The sequence below is a fragment of the Salvelinus sp. IW2-2015 genome, linkage group LG34 (assembly GCF_002910315.2).
Source record: "Salvelinus sp. IW2-2015 linkage group LG34, ASM291031v2, whole genome shotgun sequence".
In the NCBI taxonomy this organism is placed as follows: domain Eukaryota; kingdom Metazoa; phylum Chordata; class Actinopteri; order Salmoniformes; family Salmonidae; genus Salvelinus; species Salvelinus sp. IW2-2015.
In genome coordinates this window covers 8,266,077-8,287,772 of record NC_036873.1, presented here as the reverse complement: position 1 = coordinate 8,287,772, position 21,696 = coordinate 8,266,077, and the positions used below count along the sequence as shown (strand labels likewise).

At 42.5% G+C, this 21,696-nt stretch overlaps 1 protein-coding gene across 1 annotated transcript in view; it reads left to right on the top strand.

Annotated features, from left to right (window-relative positions):
* Positions 1-21,696, top strand: part of LOC111958340 (F-box only protein 41-like) — a 110,062-nt gene that overhangs the window by 12,858 nt on the left and 75,508 nt on the right. Inside the window, exons 2-3 of the mRNA XM_023979565.2 lie at positions 20,181-21,067; positions 21,503-21,687. Of these exons, the coding sequence (XP_023835333.1) occupies positions 20,474-21,067; positions 21,503-21,687 (779 nt within the window). The 5' untranslated portion in view covers positions 20,181-20,473. The remainder of the gene's footprint in view (positions 1-20,180; positions 21,068-21,502; positions 21,688-21,696) is intronic.

The following is a 21,696-nucleotide window of genomic DNA, read 5'->3' as shown; positions in this document are numbered from 1 at the left end:
CAATACATGTATGTTTTTGTTCGATAAAGTTATTATATCCAAAAATCTTAGTTTACATTGGCTCGTTACGTTCAGTAATGTTTTGCCTCCAAAACATCCGGTGATTTTGCAGAAGCCACATCAATTTACAGAAATACTCATAATAAACATTGATAAAAGATACACGTGTTTTTCACATGGAACTTTAGATAAACTTCTCCTTAATGCAACCGCTGTGTCAGATTTAAAAATGTACGGAAAAAGCAAACCATGCAATAATCTGAGTACGGCGCTCAGACACAAAACAAGCCATACAGTACCCGCCATGTTGTGGAGTCAACAGAATCAGAAATAGCATTATAAATATTCCACTTACCTTTGATGATCTTCATCAGAATGCACTCCCAGGAATCCCAGTTCCACAAAAAAGGTTTTGTTTTGTTCAATAAAGTCCATAATTTATGTCCAAATACCTCCTTTTTGTTCGCGCTGTTTAGTTCCAAAATCCAAACTCATGATACGCAGGCCAGACGAAAAGTCAAAAAATTCCATTACAGTTTGTAGAAACATGTCAAACGATGTATGTATAGAATCAATCTTTAGGATGTTTTTAACATAAATCTTCAATAATGTTTCAACCGGAGAATTCCTTTGTCTGTAGAAATGCAATGGAACGCAGCTAACTCTCACGGGGGCGCGCCTGAGTGAGCTCATGGCACTCTGCCAGACCCCTGACTCAATCAGCTCTTATTCCCCCCTCCTTCACAGTAGAAGCATCAAACAAGGTTCTAAAGACTGTTGACATCCAGTGGAAGCCATAGGAAGTGCAATATGACCCCATAGACACTGTATATTGGATAGGCAAACCTACAAACCTCAGATTTCCCACTTCCTGGTTGGATTTTTTCTCAGGTTGTTGCCTGCCATATGAGTTCTGTTATACTCACAGACGTCATTCAAACAGTTTTAGAAACTTCAGAGTGTTTTCTATCCAGATCTACTAATAATATGCATATCTTAGCTTCTGGGCCTGAGTAGCAGGCAGTTTACTCTGGGCACCTTATTCATCCWAGCTACTCAATACTGCACCCAGCCATAAGAAGTTAACCCTCACGATACACCATCTCTTTCCTAGGACGCTGGCTAACTAAATCACACGCACTGCACAGCTTGATAATAGTGACACCAGCAATCTCATCTTCTTCCCACCCTCTCCCTCTTAATATAAGTCAGAGGTGTTATTCACAGTGGCTGGTGCCCTCCTGGCCTGTCTACTGCTGCAGTCCCTTGTTACCATGTCACTTCTTTGTTTCCTCTACCATCTGTGTCTCTTCCCTCCCAACGCCCACAGCTCAACCTCTCGGCTCTCTGTGCCGCTTGCCTTTTTACACTCCTTCTCTGCTGTCATCACCTTGTCTTGATCTCTCTCTCTCTCTCTCTCTGCGACCTTTCACTGACAAGTAATTTCAACTTCCTGTTAGCATGCCACAGATCCTTTCATCACAGCAGAACAGGATTCTGGGAGTTAGCTGGTATCCCTGGAGACCAATCGCTGACTTCCATTTTTAGACCTGCTAGCTTCTGCAGACCCATAGGCGAAACATTGTTTCAACGTTCTTCTTCTTGGTCTTCTRGGTCTTTTCCTCCCTCCCCCCCTCAGAACACCCTCAATTCGTCGGGGCATGGTGTCTACAAGGTGTTGAAAGCGTTCCACAGGGATTCTGTCATGACAGAATGTGCAGACTGTGAAGGTGATCGTGATGCATTTAGGAGGAGTGTTTACACTTCCTCCAGGCTGCAGGAGTGCTTCAGGGGAGATGTGGCTTTTGACATAAATGTGAGGATGGCTCTTCTAGCCCACGAACTTGGACTTGGTTATGCAGCACTTAAGYAAATAAGCAACGGCCTAGGGATTCCTTCCTTGTGTCTCAGCTCATATCAGAGACATGACAGGAGAGTGACAGGTAAATAAAAGGGGAGAGTAGCCCATTATTGTCAGGTGACTTTCTGTGTATAGATTTCCTTGCCCCAGCAAATGTATTCAAAGTGAATAAACAGAGTGATAGGAAAACATAACTATACAATGAGACTGTCACATAGGCCTACAGTGTCCTATGGCTGTAGCCTAKTGTGATTACTGAGAAATTAGCTTTACATAAAGTAAATGCATGCCGATATGCTAATACTTACATTGGGTAACATGCTGCTATTTAGTCATGCAGTTATGACTAATGTCGACAGACACCATAATAAGTACTTTCCCCCACTTTAGTTGCAGAGAGGGCTACAGTCAATGGAGAGTGCCACAAAGATAATTAGTAGAGTATATGCAGATATAGAKCCAGACATAGCAGATTTGCTGTAGGAGGATGAGGATGCCATCATAGACATTAATGTATCCTTCGATGGCACAAGAGAGGATTCACTTCCAACTACGTGATAGGTGTGTGCATAGACATTGTAACAGGTCTAGTGATAGACTACGAGGTGTTGTCTTCATACTGCCATGCATGTGTGACGAAAAGGAAAAGTGGAATTAGTGAGGAGGAGTTCAGGGAATGGAAGGATTCCCATGCAGATGACTGTGCTCAAAACGTCTCCGGTTCGAGCAAAGCAAATGGAGCAGGAAGCAGCTWACCGCATGTGGGCCAGATCAGTCAGTCGCCAGTTCGTTACACCGAGATGCTCTCCGATGGTGACAGTACTGCATACAAGGCAGTTGTKAAATTAGATCCCTACCCAGGCATTGAGATATGGAAACTAGAATGCATCAATCATGCCCACAAGAGGATGGGCACAGCGCTTCGTAAACTTAGTTCAGAGAAACACCTTGGGGGGAGAGGTGAAGGGAAACTCACTGCACAAAAAATMTAAGAGTCTGCATAACTATTACAGGGGTGCGATTCTTGATAACGAGGGTGACGCAGAGGGCATGAAGGATGTTATCTYGGCTGGTCTTGTCCATTCCATGTCAACAGACGAAATCCCGAATCACGGTAGATGCTCGTCATCTTGGTGCTGGTACCAGCGAGCCCTAGAAAATGGTGAAGATCCACCCAYTCACAAAAAACCATGGAGGCCATACATTTTTGAATAGAGAGGTTGCTACCTCCTATATCATAGGATGTCAAATGATAACCTCCTCAAAAGAATGCAGCACGGAGGTACCCAGAATGCAAWTGAATGTCTGAACTCTGTAATATGGTCGCGATGCCCCAAAACTGGTCTTCGTGGGCAAAAGCCTCATTGACGCAGCAGCCAGTATGCCAGTAACCACCTGCAATAAAGGAGACGCTGCTATATCAAATGTGATGGACAAATTGTGGCTTGACTGCACTTTGACACTGGAAGCAATCAGAGAAGAGGATGCGAGGCGTGTTGTGAGAGCTGATGCTGCTTCAACGGAGTGTGTCAAGCGTAGGTGCAGGTCCAATGACACAGTCAAGACAGTAAAGTGGCACCGGCAACAACTCAGAGGACCTTACATATGGGGCAGGCATAGCTGATTTAATGTTCGGCACATTTTAACAGCCATACAAAATCCTTGTATGTGACAAATTGAGCAAAGTGATATGAGAATTTGCCCAAAACTGCATATTTGTCCAACAGACCACTATTAAAAGCATATAGTTTGCTTGAAACAAATGTATTAAACATGCTAATGTATTTGTAAAAGGTATATTTGATGTTTATTTGTCAGTTCAGAAGTGATATAAACTCAGCAAAAAAAAAGAAACGTCCCTTTTTCAGGACCCTGTCTTTCAAAGATAATTCGTAAAAATCCAAATAACTTCACAGATCTTCATTGTAAAGCGTTTCAACACTGTTTCCATGCTTGTTCAATGAACCATGAACAATTAATGAACCTGCACCTGTGGAACGGTCGTTAAGACACTAATAGCTTACAGAGAGTAGGCAATTAAGGTCACAGTTATGAAAACTTAGGACACTAAAGAGGCCTTTCTACTGACTCTGAAAAACACCAAAAGAAAGATGCCCAGGGTCCCTGCTCATCTGCGTGAACGCTGTCTCTTATACACATCTAGATGTGTATAAGAGACAGGTATCTGTCTTGGTCTAACAAGTTCATTTTGGGGGACATCTGGAAAGAATTTTTGGAGTCTTTTGGCTGTCACATGTTTGTGAATCTCTGCAATGCTGTCCAAACCATAGCAGAGGAGTTGGTGGGATCTGACATTGCCTTGCTCTGTGCGGACCCGGATCTTTAGGAGGTACCGTTTTGTGGTGACTTGAACTTTCATTCCTCCCACACCATGGACAACAAGGGTTATGGCTTCACTTCTAAGGTTCAAACGATCAGCTGCATCATGAGTTATATAGTTTGTATCCGATGCCAGGTCGATCAAAGTCCCAACTTTTTGTCCTGCATTGGCCGTGACCTCTAAGAGCATCATGATGACTGGCCACTCCACTATTCCATTCTCTGCTAGAAGACTGGGTTGGTTGGACACAAGAGAGGTTCTGGCTATAGTGTTGCAAAAGGCATTGCACAAGAAAGAGGTCAAAACTTGACAGTAACATCTCACAGCAATAACTGGCAAATCTGGTGCAGTCTATGAGGAGGAGATGCACTGCAGTACTTAATGCAGCTGGTGGCCACACCAGATACTGACTGTTACTTTTGATTTTGACCGCCCCTTTGTTCAGGGACACATTACTCCATTTCTGTTAGTCACATGTCTGTGGAACTTGTTCAGTTTATGTCTGTTGTTGAATCTTGTTATGTTCATACAAATATTTACACATGTTAAGTTTGCTGAAAATAAATGCAGTTGACAGTGAGAGGACGTTTCTTTTTTTGCTGAGTTTATGAGTAAGAGTTTAATTAATGTGATTCATTTATGGAAAGTACATTTTAATTGCATTAGCTTATCTTTTATCGGCCATTTTCTCAAAATGACATGTTCCCCGTGCGCAAATACATTTTTCTCTCTTCCAAGGACATACATTCACATTTTTCCACACACAGGTTCTTAGGTCTTATAGTCAGAGGCTTTTAAAAATATTTTGTGTTTTGATTTTAAGTGTAATTTTATCTGTAAATGTATGCAAAATATGCATCCGTCATACATGTGAATAGTGCTTTTTTTTAAATAATTCCAAGAAAATACAATATTTTGATAAACTGATCTGTAAATGTCTCACCATTTGAGTGTCTTATCACAATATATATATATTTTTAAATCTGCCTTGAAGCAATGTGTTGAAAAACAGATTCCCATAATATGCAAATTAGCACATGTTAAAGGAGGTTTTGTCTCATTTGCATATTTTAATGTTATATATAAAACTTGTAATACGATAATATGTTGTATTTATGTATACTTTCAAGTGGTAAAGTTTCAGTCTGATGAGACTAAAATAAAATAAAATCTCTATTAGCCTGTGGTGCCTGGCCTTAATATTGACGGTATTAAAAATCATACCGTAGGTATTTCAAAATACCCTGGTATATGGTATACCACCCAAGCMGAATGCACTACTATATAGGGAGTTATTTGGGATGCAACCCATCTGAYCGTTAATCGCTCAAAACCTTGGCTGAAACCATTTTAATCGAATAACTGTGTTGCTCTTTTTCACCGGGACACTTATGGCGTAATTGACCTGGCGTTAATCCTGTCTCATTTCCATTTTGCTTCCTTCTCGTCTGGAAGCCTGAATAGAAACGGACACCAATAAAAAGGTTTTGTGAGACCGTTACAGTTTGCCTGCCAGSCAGGGAAGGCTCTTTTAAACATTATATCTCTGTTTTAAAGGTTCCCTTCATTGTTTTGAAGGCCTAGTCCAGACTTGAGCTGAGTTTAGGCACAGTAGGGTCATACAGGACAGGCAGMGAAACAAAAGACGGAATGTCGTCAGTTAGAACAAAACCGTTTCAATGCTGRGTAGACATGAGGATAAGTGATACAATAAAAAACATGAGCTTGCGCACACCCAGACAAATTATTTTGTGTGGCGGTGCTGACTAACGGGGACTAATCTATAAAAATAAAGAGTCGCACACGCCATATATAAACTCCCAGTAATTTATTGGGAAAATCACCAACATTACTGGGAGTTTATAAATGGAGTGTGCGACTCTATTTTTATAGTTTACAATAAAATACAGTAACGTCTGATACAGTAAATATCATTGTAGATCAACGCTGTACTGTACTGCCTTGCACAAGACTTGCACGTGCTTCTACACCTGCATTGCTTGCTGTTTGGGGTTTTAGGCTGGGTTTCTGTACAGCACTTTGAGATATCAGCTGATGTAAGAAGGGCTATATAAATAGATTTGATTTGTGTGTGTGTGTGAATGAGGAGATCGCCTTTCACAGGCATACAGTAGTTAGGGCTGTGACGGTCTTGGAATTTGAGGTTAAGGTAATTTGCCAGGCCAATGTACATGGTCACCGACAACCGTGTTTACATGGATATGCTTCTTAATAAAAACCTATTCGAAACTAGCCATTACACTTCGTTATTATCTTGGTATTTTATTATTATTCAGGTTATTACTTAGAAATAGTAATCAACAAATGAAGAAATGCCAGTTTGGAGAGGATCTGTCACATTTTTGTATTGACACAACATCAATGGAGTCAAACTAAAGATATATGCCTACCTTGTCTGTTGGCTTTTCTGCATATCATTGTTTTTAATACAGATCCTATTTTGACACAAAACCATTCAAATTAAGTCTGAAGGATTTTCTCTCACTTTTACCAAAAATATTCGCATAACGTCACACACCCTGCTGCTGCGGTCGTTCGATGGCAGTCGCATTAACATTTTCTTCAAGAGGACGCCGTAATGAAATAAATAATGTCATCTTAGCTACTGAGAGGCCTTTTACAAGATTAAATCATGACAGGAGCGTTCGATTCTTTATTAAAGAGATGGAGTCCAGACAGGCTACTTTAGGAAGCTTTCTGAATGGACATAGCCCTATAGAGAATCCGCAAACTCACACACCCCAGTAAAAGCACCAGTCAATCAAAGCCAACAGCGTCGTGTCAGACACGAGCAAATATTTTTTAGGCTTTCCTGAAAGTAGGCTATAAGATAATTAACCKGGAAAGTATGAAGGGGACAGCTATGCTATAGTATGAAGATGAAGTTGACAATCATTAAAATAGAAACAAATACACGCAACATGTCCATAGCCTATTTATCTGCTAAYCTGATGATCATTTTCAYGTACTGTGAGGAACTATTCTAATTTGTGAGGTGAAGAAAAAACACTGAGAAGCCCAGTTGGGCACTTTCCCTACATTTGCGAGAAGCACGCCAGGTACTTGTTCAGGCGCGTGCGCTCCGTCAACATTAACAGGACAGAGAAACCAGACACATGCTAATTGCTCACATGGAGCGTGTAAATGATATGAAATTAACCAATACTTGTTTCTCAGAAGTGGAGCAAGTTGTGAACTCTGCAAATAACATTTCAACTCAGAGAATGCAACGGTAAATTACCGTAATTAATACATGCATTAGCAGAAATAAATGCAACCAAATTACAGGGATTAATGGTAAATTGTATGTTTTACAAACTGCAGTCGACCACCTGGGCATTCATAACAGTGCACTGTATACCCTATACTATTCTACTTTGCGGGGATACGAGGGCAGGACGTATTTTATTTTTTATTTTCTTCGCCTAGGGCAGCATATCGGCCTGGTACGGGCCTGATCAGCTTTGAATAGTCTAAAAATGTATTCTGTATCAAACTATACCATGCCAGGTATTGGCCAAACAATTGCTTATAATCATTAGTAAAAACTCGAGCTATTAGGTAAAGTTTATCTACATGAAAATAAAGTTAATAATTTTTATTTTTTTATTTTTTATGTAGGCCTATTTGAAAGTTTTTTTTAAAGGTTATTTTATTTTCATGACAATCTCTTCATCCATAACAGTCAGGTATATGGTTATTCAATTACATCACAGCCCTAACAGTAGTATACCATTCAGCCAGACCTGGGTTCAAATAGTATTTGTTTTATTTCATATACCGTATTTAATCTGCCTGAAGTGCCAAGTGAGGTTTGCACTTTTGGGACTGTTCCATTGATTCAGTTGCACAAGGCAAACTCGATGTGCTTGGAACGGGGATAGATACATCACCAACTGCAAAATGTCAACAAAACTGGAGACACCTGTTGAAGCTAAAATATATGAAAGATAGTGAATACTCTTTGAACCCAGGTGTGTGTGTGTGTGTGTGTGTGTGTGTGTGTGTGTGTATATATATGACTATTGCATGTACTGTAGGCAGGCAGGTGGGGGATATTGCAGGCAGTGAGTGGGCTACAGCTTGAGTGTGTTTATGCTTGACTGAGGTAAACGCTGCATCGACAAGATCTCCCTGTGGTGTCATTAGAGATGAAGCTATCTGATGTGCTGTCTCCTGTTCTGTTTGGAACTGGATGTGTACACAGTCAGTTATTGCTATAGAGGGGCTATTTTTGTCAAGCAAAAGTGTGTGTGAGGGTAAACTGTACAAGTGTGGGTGTGTGTGCGTGCGTGCGTGCGTGGCACGTGTGTATGTGCTCTACAGCAGTACATCCAAGTGAGTTCATACTGTGAGAGCAGGCCGGGGGATGCCAATACATTCCAGTCAAAGGAAGTGACACGTGARTGACAAGCCACTTCACTTCCTTCCCGCCCAATTGGCCAATTACATCTCTCTGGGTTGTGTCTTTTATCGTCTCTGACCACGGCCTTCCTGGTTTAATGAGCGGGTARACTCTGGCAGTGCTTTTCCCATTCTTACTGATTTTCCACTCTTTTTCCAGAAGTGTGCCCTTGGGCGCTCCCTTTCATGGATTTAAAAGCATAGAAATGGTGTGCATTGGAAGGTGGGAGTTTCCACTATTTTGCTAAATCCATGCGAGAAAGTGCACACTACCTCAAATTGTGTATTTTTTCTTCTTTCAAAAACGTTTGATATTGATTTGCGCTTACTTGGCAGCAATGGAACTAATAGAATAGTCCCCAAAAATGCAAACCCTGTTCATCTAGCAGTCCAGGTAAGCTTAGATGAACACTCAAAAGTATTTGAAAGACAACAAACACTTTTTGAATCAGGTACTGGTCTCGGGATCACTGGTGTACGAGAACACTTCTGAGCTGAGTAAGGATGTGTCTGTGCCAGGCTATTAGATTTACTATCATGCCTGCTTGGCATGTTAATAGGCATTGTAGACCCTCATGCCTAATCACCSTCCACTGAATGCCTAAAAGCCTACTCTGCCTAATTCGCTGGGTCTCAGACCTGTAACGCACAGGATCAGTGTCTGGAAGACATGTCTATTGAATAGAGAGTCACGCTGATGGGATTTTTGTCCAACTCGTCATGCTCATCTGTGGCAGAGCCACTAAAGCAGCACAAGCTAACATGCTAATCGCAACGAAAGCAATTTGTTCAAGGGGAAATAAACATGCCAACACGATGAGCTATTTTGCTAGGGTGAGGCTAGAGGTCGGACGTGCCGCCCACAATATTTTCAGAGTCACAAATCATGAAGATTTGTCAGTGCTGTAATATGTGAGTTAAAGTTTAGCGGCGCTTCAGGGGGTTGTGTGGGGAGYGCTCATCTCTATGGCAGCAGCACACTCTAATGTGCAAGCAGCTAATGTTGCTCTCCTATTAACAGATCCTCATAAGTCTTTTTTGTAATGTGGCTGAGTATTTTTTTTTGTATTTTTTTAACCATGTATTGAAATTAGGGATGATGGTAGTTTGCAGTGGCATTTATCCAAATGATAACAAAAAAAGATGTGGCCAACACAATTAAAGGATTTTAAGTGTTCAAACATCTCCATTATAAGCTTAATAGATTTAGCATCAATTCTTAGGTTTGTTTAAAAAATGCACTTGAGCTAAATGTGGTTTTAACAGTGCTCATGTAAACCGGTGTGAAATGGCTAGCTAGTTAGCGAGGTGCGCGCTAATAGCGTTTTCAATCGGTGACGTCACTCGCTCGCAGACCTTGAAGTAGTTGCTCTGCAAGGGCCACCGCTTTTGTCGAGCGATGGGTAACGATGCTTCGGGGGAGGCAGTTGTTGATGGTTCGAGCCCAGGTAGGGGCGAGGAGAGGGACGGAAGCAACACTGTTTCACTCAATGATATGCAGTTTTGTCATGAGTCAGGACAGTAATGTTAGGCCACCAGTCAATTCCACAATCAATATTGTCAGGTRTGACTTAGCTGAAACTCCAACCCATCAGTCTCTCGTTGTTACTCCGTACAAGTACCCACTACCTATACAGTATCTGACCTCAATGTCTCACATGCTGGACCTTTTTAGCCCAGCAGACAATCTCTCTGCGCTGAAGCTAAATGTTCTTCYCCAATTAGATCAGACGATACAGGGGACTCCACAATAGTTGCTGGAAAACCAACCAAATGCCATGCAGAATTAATTGGATTCAATTAAGCGAGGGGCATCACTTTCAGTTTAAAAAAAAGTATATATATATTTTTTTTTCTCCCCAATTTCGTGGTATCCAATTGGTAGTAGTTACAGTCTTGTCTCATTGCTGCAACTCCCGTACGGACTCGGGAGAGGCGAAGGTCGAGAGCCATGCGTCCTACGAAACACAACCCAACCAAGCCGCACTGCTTCTTGACACAATGCCCACTTAACCCGGAAGCCAGCCGCACCAATGTGTCGGAGGAAACACCGTACACCTGGCGACCGTGTCAGCGTGCACTGCGCCCGGCCCGCCACAGGAGTCGCTAGTGCGCGATGAGACAAGGATATCCCTGCCGGCCAAACCCTCCCCAAACCCGGACGACGCTGGGCCAATTGTGCGCCGCCCCATGGGCCTCCCGGTCGCGGCCGGCTGCGACAGAGCCTGGACTCGAACCCAGAATCTATAGTGGCACAGCTAGCACTGCGATGCAGTGCCTTAGACCACTGCGCCACTCGGGAGGCCACTTTCAGGTTAATTGCCCTGACGGCAACGGGCTACGGCGTTGTGATGTTCACCGCAGCCGCCCAGCTGCTCGCGCTCTGCGCCCAAACTCTAATTGGCAGATGGCTGGGTGGACTGTTACTGGACTGTTAAATTCCATTAACATGGACCGTACTGTTGTAGCCTGCTGTTGTCACACTGACTGACTGATATTCAGACCTAAATTAATTCATTTAAATAGGAAGGGGATCAGAGTTGAKCTGCTTGGTCAGAATTATTTTTGACATTTTAGGTGCTGTGTTCATCAACACTCGTTGTCTGGAATAAGCCGGGTCCCAGCTCTGTTTGTTTTGTCTGGCCAAACCCAATGGTCGTTGTCAACCGGACCTGGCTAGTTTTGGGATGACTTTGACAGGCAGAATCCGGAATCAAAGGCCTGCAAGGGAAGGGAYGGGCAGATGGAAGAGGGAAAAAAACGGGTAGAGTGAGGCGAGGACAACGTGAGCAGAARTGTGAGGCTTTGACCGTGGCGCCAGGGGTAAGGCGGTCCACTGTGCCAGACATGCAGCCTGGGTCGACCCTCTAGACTTCATTGTTAGCGACTTAGCATGGTTGTCCTGAAGATGTAGCGAGCGAGGACGGTGGTAAACAGACTAATAGGCTCAATGTTTACCTCTCCACTCCCGATGTCTATCCTTTCGGAATGCACCGTACAAAGGGGGAGAGAGGGAGCAAGAGATGGTGAGGGAGTGATAGAGCAAGAGAACGTGAGGGGCAGCGCAAGAGAATGCGCCCAGYGGAAAGGGGCAGATAAATACTTTCTGTAATTAGTTTTTTTCTAATTTGGATTTTTAAAATATATTTTTCTATGTTTTTTATTTTTGGGGGGGATTTTTTTTTCTCCTTTGCTCTCCACTACTTGAGTCTGTTATAACGGGCAGTGTCCGTCTGGTCTGTGTGTTTCTGGGGTCACTTAGCTGTTATAAAACCATTATCCATTGACGTTGATATGTATAGGAATAATCGAATTAGCCTTGTAGGCTATTAGTMYAATGGAGATGTATTGGATAAGGCTTGTCTAGTGGAACAGCTTTAACAAAATCATATTCTGATCGTTCTGATCTATAATTGGGGATGATAGACATCTTTCGATCCTATCGTTCTATATTTTATTGCTAGCCAAAAGGTAATAATTCAACTGATAAGCCAATGCATTGAAGGGGAAGAGAAGGGCTTTCAGCAGCAATTTACATCCTTGGCAGTGCCTCGACCTTGTCACTGAAATGTCAGATGTTTCTAAAAAATGAGCTCAGCCTGTCAGTTGTCCCCTCTAAAACTATGTGTGTCCCAAATGGCACCCTATTCGCTATATAGTGCACTACTTTTGACCAGGACCTATAGGGTGCCATTTGGGACACAAAGCTGTGCTGCCTGTTCTTGTTTCCAGCATTGACTCTGCAGCACATTGCATCAACAAACATCATACTCAAACAAGCACCCTTTGAGGGCTGAGATGTAGATTTGTTATTTYGGAAACCTGTGAATGATCGGCTGGTCAATCTCTAAGACATTCCTAGTCGATCACCAAACATTTATGTAAAAAAACAACAAAGCCTTGCATTCCTTGAAAAAAAATGTGTTTCGTGTTTGCGGTTTGATGCTGACACTTATAGCCAGGAAGCTGTCTAAGAGCAGGTTTAACCTCTCTACTGTTAGAAAGCCGGATCAACTAAGAATACCTAAGAGTGAATTAAACTATTTTGAAAATGCAATTAAGGGAATTAACTGGAATGATCTCTTGTCCTATACAGACGTGGAAGCTGATAGTCAGGTTTTTCTATCCACAATCCAGACTACAATAAATGGTTTTCTAAGAAAATCAAATCCAAACCTGGCCAAAAGAGACTCTCCTTGGCTAAAATGGAGAAATCTGGAAAATGATGAAAGAACGGAGATTATGCTTAAAAATAGCCCTAAGATCCAAATGTGAGCATGACAGATGTAGGTTTACCATGGTTTGAGAAATAAGGTGATGAAATAAATCAGACAGGCCAAGGCAAACTTTTTATTAACATAATTGGTGAAGCAAAGGGACATTCTAAATTGATTCTGGGAGAATCTAAAAAGTTAACAGGGAAAGACCATAGTAACACTGCAAAAAGACTAGAAATCCATGATGAATAACAATCTAACACAGGATGCAGTCGAAAATAGCAATAGCCTTCAATTCCTACTTTATTGACTCTGTCAGTGTACTGACACCAGAACCCCTCCACTGGTTTCTTGGGCTCAGTGCTATAAATGACACTCAACCTGTCTTCATCATAAGGGAGGTTTCTGAGTCAAAGGTGAACAAGGTGATTAGCTCACTAAAGAACTCTAAAGCCAAAAATTGTGTTTGGGCTGGACTCTACCTTTCTTAAAAACTACAAAGAGTCACTCATTGCCCTCATACTAAGGTCACCAACACATTATGGTCTCGCGGGTGTTTTCCAAGGGGTATGAAGGTCAGCCATAATAACGTCCATCTTTAAAACGGGCGACCTGTGGGTGTCAAGGTTGTTGTAAAAGTGTGTAGCAGAACAACTGATTGCCCCACCTCAACAACAGCCCTTCAAACATTACATCTCATGCAGTTTTGGCTTCAGAGCGAAACACTACTCCACCAGAAACGGCCAACTGCTTTCTTCTGGAAATGTGAAGTCCAAGATGGACAAAGGGGGCGTTGTTGGGGCTGTGTTCCTGGACCTAAGGAAGGCTTTTGATACTGTTAACCATGAGATTCTCATCACAAAATTGTCCCAAGTTCAACTTTTCCCCCGATGCCTTGAGATGGATGAAATCATCCCTTGAAGGCAGAACTCAGTGTGTCAGAGTGAGCAATGAGCTGTCGCCCACTCTTAGCTATGATGTGGGCGTGCCCAAGGGTCAATACTGGGGCCCCTCCTGTTCAGCCTGTACATTAATGATCTGCCTTCTGTCTGTACTGGGTCTGAAGTTCAAATGTATGCAGATGATACAGTGATATATGTGCATGCAAAGAGCAAACAACAAGCTGCACAAGAACTCACTACTGTAATGGTCCAGGCTACAAGTGGCTCAGTGACTCGTGTTTGCATCTCAATGTGAAAAAAACTGTTTGCATGTTCTTCACAAAGAGGGCAACAGATGCTACTGAGAGATGTCTATGTGTCAGGGGAGAAGTCCAGGTGGTATCTGATTTTAAGTACTTGGCATCATACTTGATTCCAACCTCTTTTCTTTTAAAATCATGTAAAAAAAGTTAATTCAGATAACCAAATTAAACCTAGCTAATTTCCGATTTATACGAAATTGTTTGACTACAGAGGTAGCAAAACTGTACTTCAAATCTATGATACTCCCCCACTTAACATACTGCTTGACTAGTTGGGCCCAAGTTTGCTGTACAACATTAAAACCTATTCAGTCTGTCTACAAACAGGCTCTCAAAGTGCTTGATAGGAAGCCCAATAGCCATCATCACTGTTACATCCTCAGAAAGCATGAGCTCCTGAGTTGGGAAAATCTTGTGCAATACACCGACGCATGTCTTGTATTCAAGATCCTAAATGGCCTGGCTCCCCCTCCACTCAGTATTTTTTGTTAAACAGAAAACCCAAACATATCCCAGCAGATCCACAAGGTCTGCCATTAAAGGTGACTGTATAGTTCCCTTAACTTCTCTGGGATATGTGGGACGGTAGCGGTCCCACTTGGCCAAAAGCCAGAAAAATGTAGCGCGCCAATTTCAAATATATTACTATAAAAATCATCTTTCATGAAATCACACATGAAAGACACCAAATTAAAGCTACACATGTTGTGAATCCAGCCAACATCGTCTGATTTCAAAAAGGATTTACGGCGAAAGCAACACCAAACGATTATGTTAGCTCAGTACATATCCACAGAAAAACACAGACATTTCCCCAGGCAAAGATAGTAGTCACAAAAAGCAGAAATGGAGATAAAAGATCACTAACCTTTGATGGTCTTCATCAGATGACACTCATAGGACATCATGTTACACAATACATTTATGTTTTGTTTCGATAATGTGCATATTTATATCACAAATCTCGGTTTACATTGGCGCATGTTCAGAAATGCCTCCAAAATATCTGGAGAAATTGCAGAGAGCCACGTCAAATAACAGAAATACTCATCAATAACTTTGATGAAGATACATGTTTTACATAGAGATACACTTGTTCTTAATGGCAACCGCTGTGTCAGATTTTTAAAAAACTTTACGGAAAAGCACACCATGCAATAATCTGAGACGGCGCTCAGATTATAACAACATTTCTCCGCCATGTTGGAGTCAACGAAATAATTCCTTACCTTTGAGGATCTTCATCAGAATGCACTCCCAGGAATCCTAGTTCCACAATAAATCGTTGTTTTGTTCGATAATGTCCATTACTTATGTCTAAGTAGCTATCTTTTGCTAGCATGTTTAGTGCACATGTCCAAACGCTCGGCGAGATGCAGGCGAACTCGGACAAAAACTTCAAAAAGTTATACAACAGGTCGAATAAACTGATCAAACTAAGTAGAGATCAATCTTCAGGATGTTGTTATCATAACTATCCAATAACGTTCCAACCGGAGAATTCCTTTGTGTCTCTAGAAGTTATGGAAAGCAAGACGATATCGTTTGGAACGCGCGTGACCAGGAACTGGCATTCTGCCAGACCAATCGACTGAAACACCTCCCATCCGGCTCAACATCACAGTAGAGGCTTTCATTCCACGTTCTACAGACTGTTGACATTTAGTGGAAGGCGTAGGAAGTGCAAACAGATCCATATCTTACAGGGAATTGAATAGGCGATGAGTTGAACATCGACCAGCCCTCAGAATTCTCACTTTCCGGTTTGGATTTTTTCTCAGGTTTTTGCCTGCCATATGAGTTGGTTATACTCACAGACATCATTCAAACAGTTTTAGAAATTCAGAGTGTTTATATCCAAAAGTAATAATAATATACATATATTAGCATCTGGACAGAGTAGGAGGCAGTTCACTATGGGCACGCAATTCATCCAAAAGTGAAAATGCTGCCCCCTATCACAAAGAGGTTAAGGAAAAGCACTTTTAGTAAATCCGCTTTCTCTGTGAGAGCTTCCCATGCCTGGATACACTGCCATCAGACACACATAACTGCCACCACAATATCACACCTTTCACAAAATGCATGGCTAAAGGTCAATCAGATTTGTGAACATAAATCCCTAGCTGTGTATTGCCGCTTCCATGTTGTCTGTTTGTCTGTAAGCTTTGTGAGGTGTGGAAACACTTTGTTGCTTTTATGAATTTTGTCTTGCTGCTTTTTGTTCTATGTTGCTCTGTCTGTATGCTATGTCTTTCTGTATGCTACGTCTTGCTTGTCCTATGTTGCTCTGTCTGTATGCTACGTCTTGCTTGTCCTATGCTGCTCTGTCTGTATGCTATGTCTTGCTTGTCCTATGTTGCTCTGCGTGTGCTCACTGCTCAATGATTGTCTATATTGTAATTGTTTTTAATAACCTGCCCAGGGACTGCGGTTGAAAATTAGCCAGCTGGCTAAAACCGGCACTTTTACTGAAACATTGATTAATGTGCACTGTCCCTGTGAAAATAAACTCAAACTTGATTCCGCGGCCCTGGTGCCAGGACGGCAAAGTGTTCCCATTTTATGTGTCTGAATGTAGAACTRCGCCTACCCGGTATGACCAGAGAGCATATCGAGTGCACCTATAGGCCTACAGCTGGCAAATCAGATAGCTCAGATCACCGAATCTGCACAGTTTCCTTGAGCCATAGACTGTAAAAAGGAGCCTCGAACGCAAAGTAAAGTTGATACTGTGAGATGACAAAACTTTTAAAACCATGTCGGGAGAGACTCAACAAATACAGCAAAGTGCTGCTGTTTGAGTAAGCTCACGTTGATGTTGTTATTCAGCACTGTCAACACTTTTATAAACCATAAAATGCACATTCTCCCTAATTCCACTCACACTACAACCAGCTGCAATGAATGAGCAGGGTTCTGATAAGCTTGCATTATTATTATTGTTATTATTATAGGCTTGTCTTTTTTATATAGAGGAATACTTCACTTTCTCTGGTCATAAGAGTTAACAARATGAATTGAAGCGTGAGGCAGAAATAATGGAGTGCGACTTGAGTTTCGCCGTCAGCTGGAAGACTGTGTCCCCTTTTCTCAGCGGAGGGCAGGAGGGAGAGAGGAGGAAGGGTGAGATGCAGCCTCACCGCTACTCCCCTCCCTGCCCTCAGACTGACCAACCGATGCTATTGCCAGTGTCCAATACCTACAATTAAAATGGAAAGAGAAGAACAACGATGGCAGGGCAATTCAAACATAGCCAATATGCAGTGATAATYTACTGGGCCTATAGCCTACTGCACAAAGCTGTTTTTAGTTGGTTAATGTTGCATAGGCTTACGTTTTTGTCCTGTAAAAAAATWAATAATCTGTACTGTAGATCTCAGCTTGCATTTCTACTCAAAGAGATCTTGACTCAAAGGTTGGTGACCACCGCTCTAGATCTTAACTATACAAAACTCAAATGAATTTTACTACAATGATTCAGTAGATCAGGGGTCTCCAACAGGTCGATCGCAAGCTACCAGTAGCTCGTAGCCCACCTATGAGTAGCTCGCCAAACATTTCCCAAAGTACATGCAATTTTCACGTGTTCGGCCGCAAACTGTCATAAACAAATCTCACAAGTATCACACACTGCAAGCTCCCACCTATCTAGTCAACGCAACATTTGACATTATCCCACCCCTGGTTAGCCACTATTGGCTTAAAAAGCCAAACCTAACACTATCTGCCAATTAATTTCCAGCAATATTGCCCCTTTTTGTCTGTGTGGTGCGGGCGTTTGTCTATCACTCCGTGTGTAGCCAGTAGTGATGAGTCGTTTGTTCACAAACTGCTCATTTTGAACGGCTCTTTTTGGTGAAATCCCATATGTGAAAGATGTTCATTTGACTCTCTGATTTGCGTACTTTTACTATTGTTGTTTGAGCTCCAGACATCTCATCTGCAGATAAATTATAAAAAACATTATCTGAAGATTGTTTCTGCACTGAGGAATTACCATCTAGTGAGAAGAGAGCCTCATTGTTTTAGGCTTTAAATTAGAGATTGACCATTTATTCATGGTTTTAGTTCACTTTCTCAGCATCACTGAACCAAGAGCCGTTTGAGAGCCAAATGATCGGCTCTTTTAGGTGAATGGAGCCAAATGATCCTGCTCACAGAAAAGACTCGAAATGCCCATCACTAGCGGTCGATGTGATGACTGTCTTGTGGGTTGACCGAAATACTTTTCTCAAAACCTTCTCAATTATGGTCAGAAAGACCAATTCAACTCTATCTTTCATCGAATCAGATGGCATATTCTTTACAAAACCATTTGATGTTGCCAATTATTTTAATGATTACTTCATTGGCAAAGTGGGCAAACTTGGGCAGGAAATGCCAACAACGAACAGTGAGAAATTGTATTCATGCATATAAAAAACTAATAATGAAAGAAAAGCAGTGCAAGTTTGGATTTTGTGAATTTAGTGTGGGAGATGTGGAAATATTATTGTTAACGATCAATAATGACAAACCTCCTGGCATTGACAACTTGGATGGAAAGCTACTGAGGATGGTAGCTGACTCTATAGCCACTCCTATCTGTCATATCTTTAATCTGAGCCTGGAGGAAAGTCTTTGTCCTCAGGGCTGGAGGGAAGCCAAAGTAATTCCGCTACCCAAGAGTGGTAAAGCGGCCTTTAATGGTTTTAACAGCAGACCTATAAACTTGCTGCCAGCTCTTAGCAAAATGTTGGGAAAAAATGTGTTTGACCAAATACAATGCTATTTCTCTGTAAACAAATGAACAACAGACTTTCAGCATGCTTATAGAGAAGGACACAACATGTACTGCACTGACACAAATGATATGATTGGTTGGTTGAAATAAATTGATAATAAGAAGATTGTGGGAGCAGAACTGTTAGATTTCAGTGCAGCCTTTGATATTATTGACCATAACCTGTTGTTGAAAAAACATACACTACCGTTCAAAAGTTTGGGGTCACTTAGAAATGTACTTGTTTTTGAAAGAAAAGCAAAAAAAATTGTCCATTTAAAATACCATCGAATGGATCAGAAATACAGTGTAGACATTGTTAATGTTGTAAATGACTATTGTAGCTGGAAATGGCAGATTTTTAATGGAATATCTAGTATAGAATATCGGGGTACAGAGGCGCATTATCAGCAACCATCACTGCTGTGTTTCAATGGCATGTTGTGTTAGCTAATCCAAGTTTATAATTTTAAAAGGCTAATTGATCATTAGAAAACCCTTTTGCAATTATGTTAGCACAGCTGAAAACTGTTATGATTTAAAGAAGCAATAAAACGGGCCTTCTTTAGACTAGTTAAGTATCTGGAGCATCAGCATTTGTGGGTTCGATTACAGGCTCAAAATGGCTAGAATCAAAGCACTTTCTTCTGAAACTCGGCAGTCTATTCTTGTTTTGAGAAATGAAGGCTATTCCATGCGAGAAATTGCCAAGAAACTGAAGATCTCTTACAACGCTGTGTACTACTCCCTTCACATAACAGTGCAACTGTCTCTAATCAGAATAGAAAGAATGGGAGTGCACAATGGAGCAAGAGGACAAGTACATTTGAGTGTCTAGTTTGAGAAACAGACGCCTCACAAGTCCTCAACTGGTAGCTTCATTAAATAGTACCCGTAAAACACCAGTCTCAACGTCAACAGTGAAGAGGCGACTCCGGGATGCTGGCCTAGGCAGAGTTGCAAAGAAAAAGCCATATCTCAGACTGGCCAATAAAAAGAAAAGATTAAGATGGGAAAAAGAACACAGACACTGGACAGGGGAACTCTGCCTAGAAGGCCAGCATCATGACCCTCCAGCATGACAATGCCACCAGCCATACTGCTCGTTCTGTGTGTGATTTCCTGCAAGACAGGAATGTCAGTGTTCTGCCATGACCAGCAAAGCCCGGATCTCAATGCCATTGAGCACGTCTGGGACCTGCTGTTCCATTTCTGACTTGTCAAAACTATAGTTTGTTAACAACAAATTTGTGGAGTGGTTGAAAAACAAATTTTAATGACTCCAACCTAAGTGTATGTAAACTTCTGACTTCAACTGTAAGAAATGCAAATAATGTCCTAAACTCTCTTTCGCTGTTTCTTTTCAGGGCCAAAGGTCATGGTGAGGCAGAAGTAACGGTGACGAGGAACAAATCAACAACCTAAGAAGATTCTGAATCTGCGGGTTTTTGTGTSTGTCAGACTTCCAGTATGTGTGATGGCGTGAATGGCCTTTGGTCTAATTCTCGCCTCCCTCAGACATCCTTCTCGCCCTCATTTAACTCTCACCACCACCATTTCTGTACCATGAGAGGATCCGCCCAGTACTCGYTGAGTAGTAAGCCCGCGGCGTGTCGGCGCCGCTGTGGCGCGTGAGGGCCSCCCGCTGGCCTTTCGCGGAATGGCTTCTTTGGACCTGCCCTACCGCTGTCCTCGTTGCGGGGAGCACAAGCGCTTCCGGTCGCTGTCCTCCCTCCGCGCCCACCTGGAGTACAGCCATACCTACGAGACGCTCTACGTGCTCTCCAAGTCCAACAGCGTGTGTGACGCCGCTACACTACTCCCCCTGGTGGCCGACGGAGACCTTCTCCTCGCTCCTTCTGTCCCCGGCGGCAACCGCAGCAACAACAACGACCCCTTCGACGGYCTTCAACTCCGSTCTTCCGCCTTCAGGGACTTCAAGGAGCGRCGCTTCCCGTGCCGCGAGCTTCCRTGTCCGGACGACRTCGGCGGTTTGTCCACAACGTCCAACGCCGCGGCTCYCTACATCCCCAATGTAGAGTTCCCCCTGGGGGAGATCTTTGTGAAGAAAGCCATGAGTGCAGCCGGTGACCATCACGGTTCCCACAGCAACCAAAGCACGGCCGTGGCGGTGGCGGCGAATGTGGCGGCGAGCGCGGTGGAGGCGGCCTATGAGGAGGGTCTGGCCAGGCTGAAGGCAAGGGCCTTTGAGCGTCTGGAGCTGGACGAGAGGCTGGAGAAACTCTCAGAGGAGGTAATGGTAATCATCTASGTTTAATTATTTCAGTTTTTCCCAAACCTCTCCTTGAGTACCCCCGAGCCATTCCACTTATTCAATGTATAATATATACCAGTACTACCACACTTAATTAATTTGGTGAACTTATCACCAAGCCCACTAAGCTCATTKATTGAATCAGGCTTGTTCTAGAATGCTAATATGTGGAATACTAATATGAGAATACTCAAGAAGAGGTTTGGGAAACACTGATTTATTTCATTTCTTCCRATCACTACCCTTCTTTGGAAGAGAAAAGTAAAAAAATATATATATATTTTTGGGTATTTTCTCCCCTTTTTCAGAATATTTTTTTCTTCTGTATTTTACATATGTACCAACAAACTAAAATAAAAAGTACTTCCCATCACCACCACTGGACTGGAACCAAAATCCCTCCTCCATTTGCAGGTGGAGCAGAAGATAGCTGCACGCGTGGGCCGGCTGCAGACGGAGCTGGAGAGGAAGAGCGGCGAGCTGGAGCGGGCCAAGCATGAGAGCGAGCGGCTGGGCCAGGAGAAACAGGACCTGGAGGACAAGGCGTCGGAGCTCTCCCGCCAGGTGGACGTTTCGGTGGAGATGCTGGCCAACCTCAAGCAGGACCT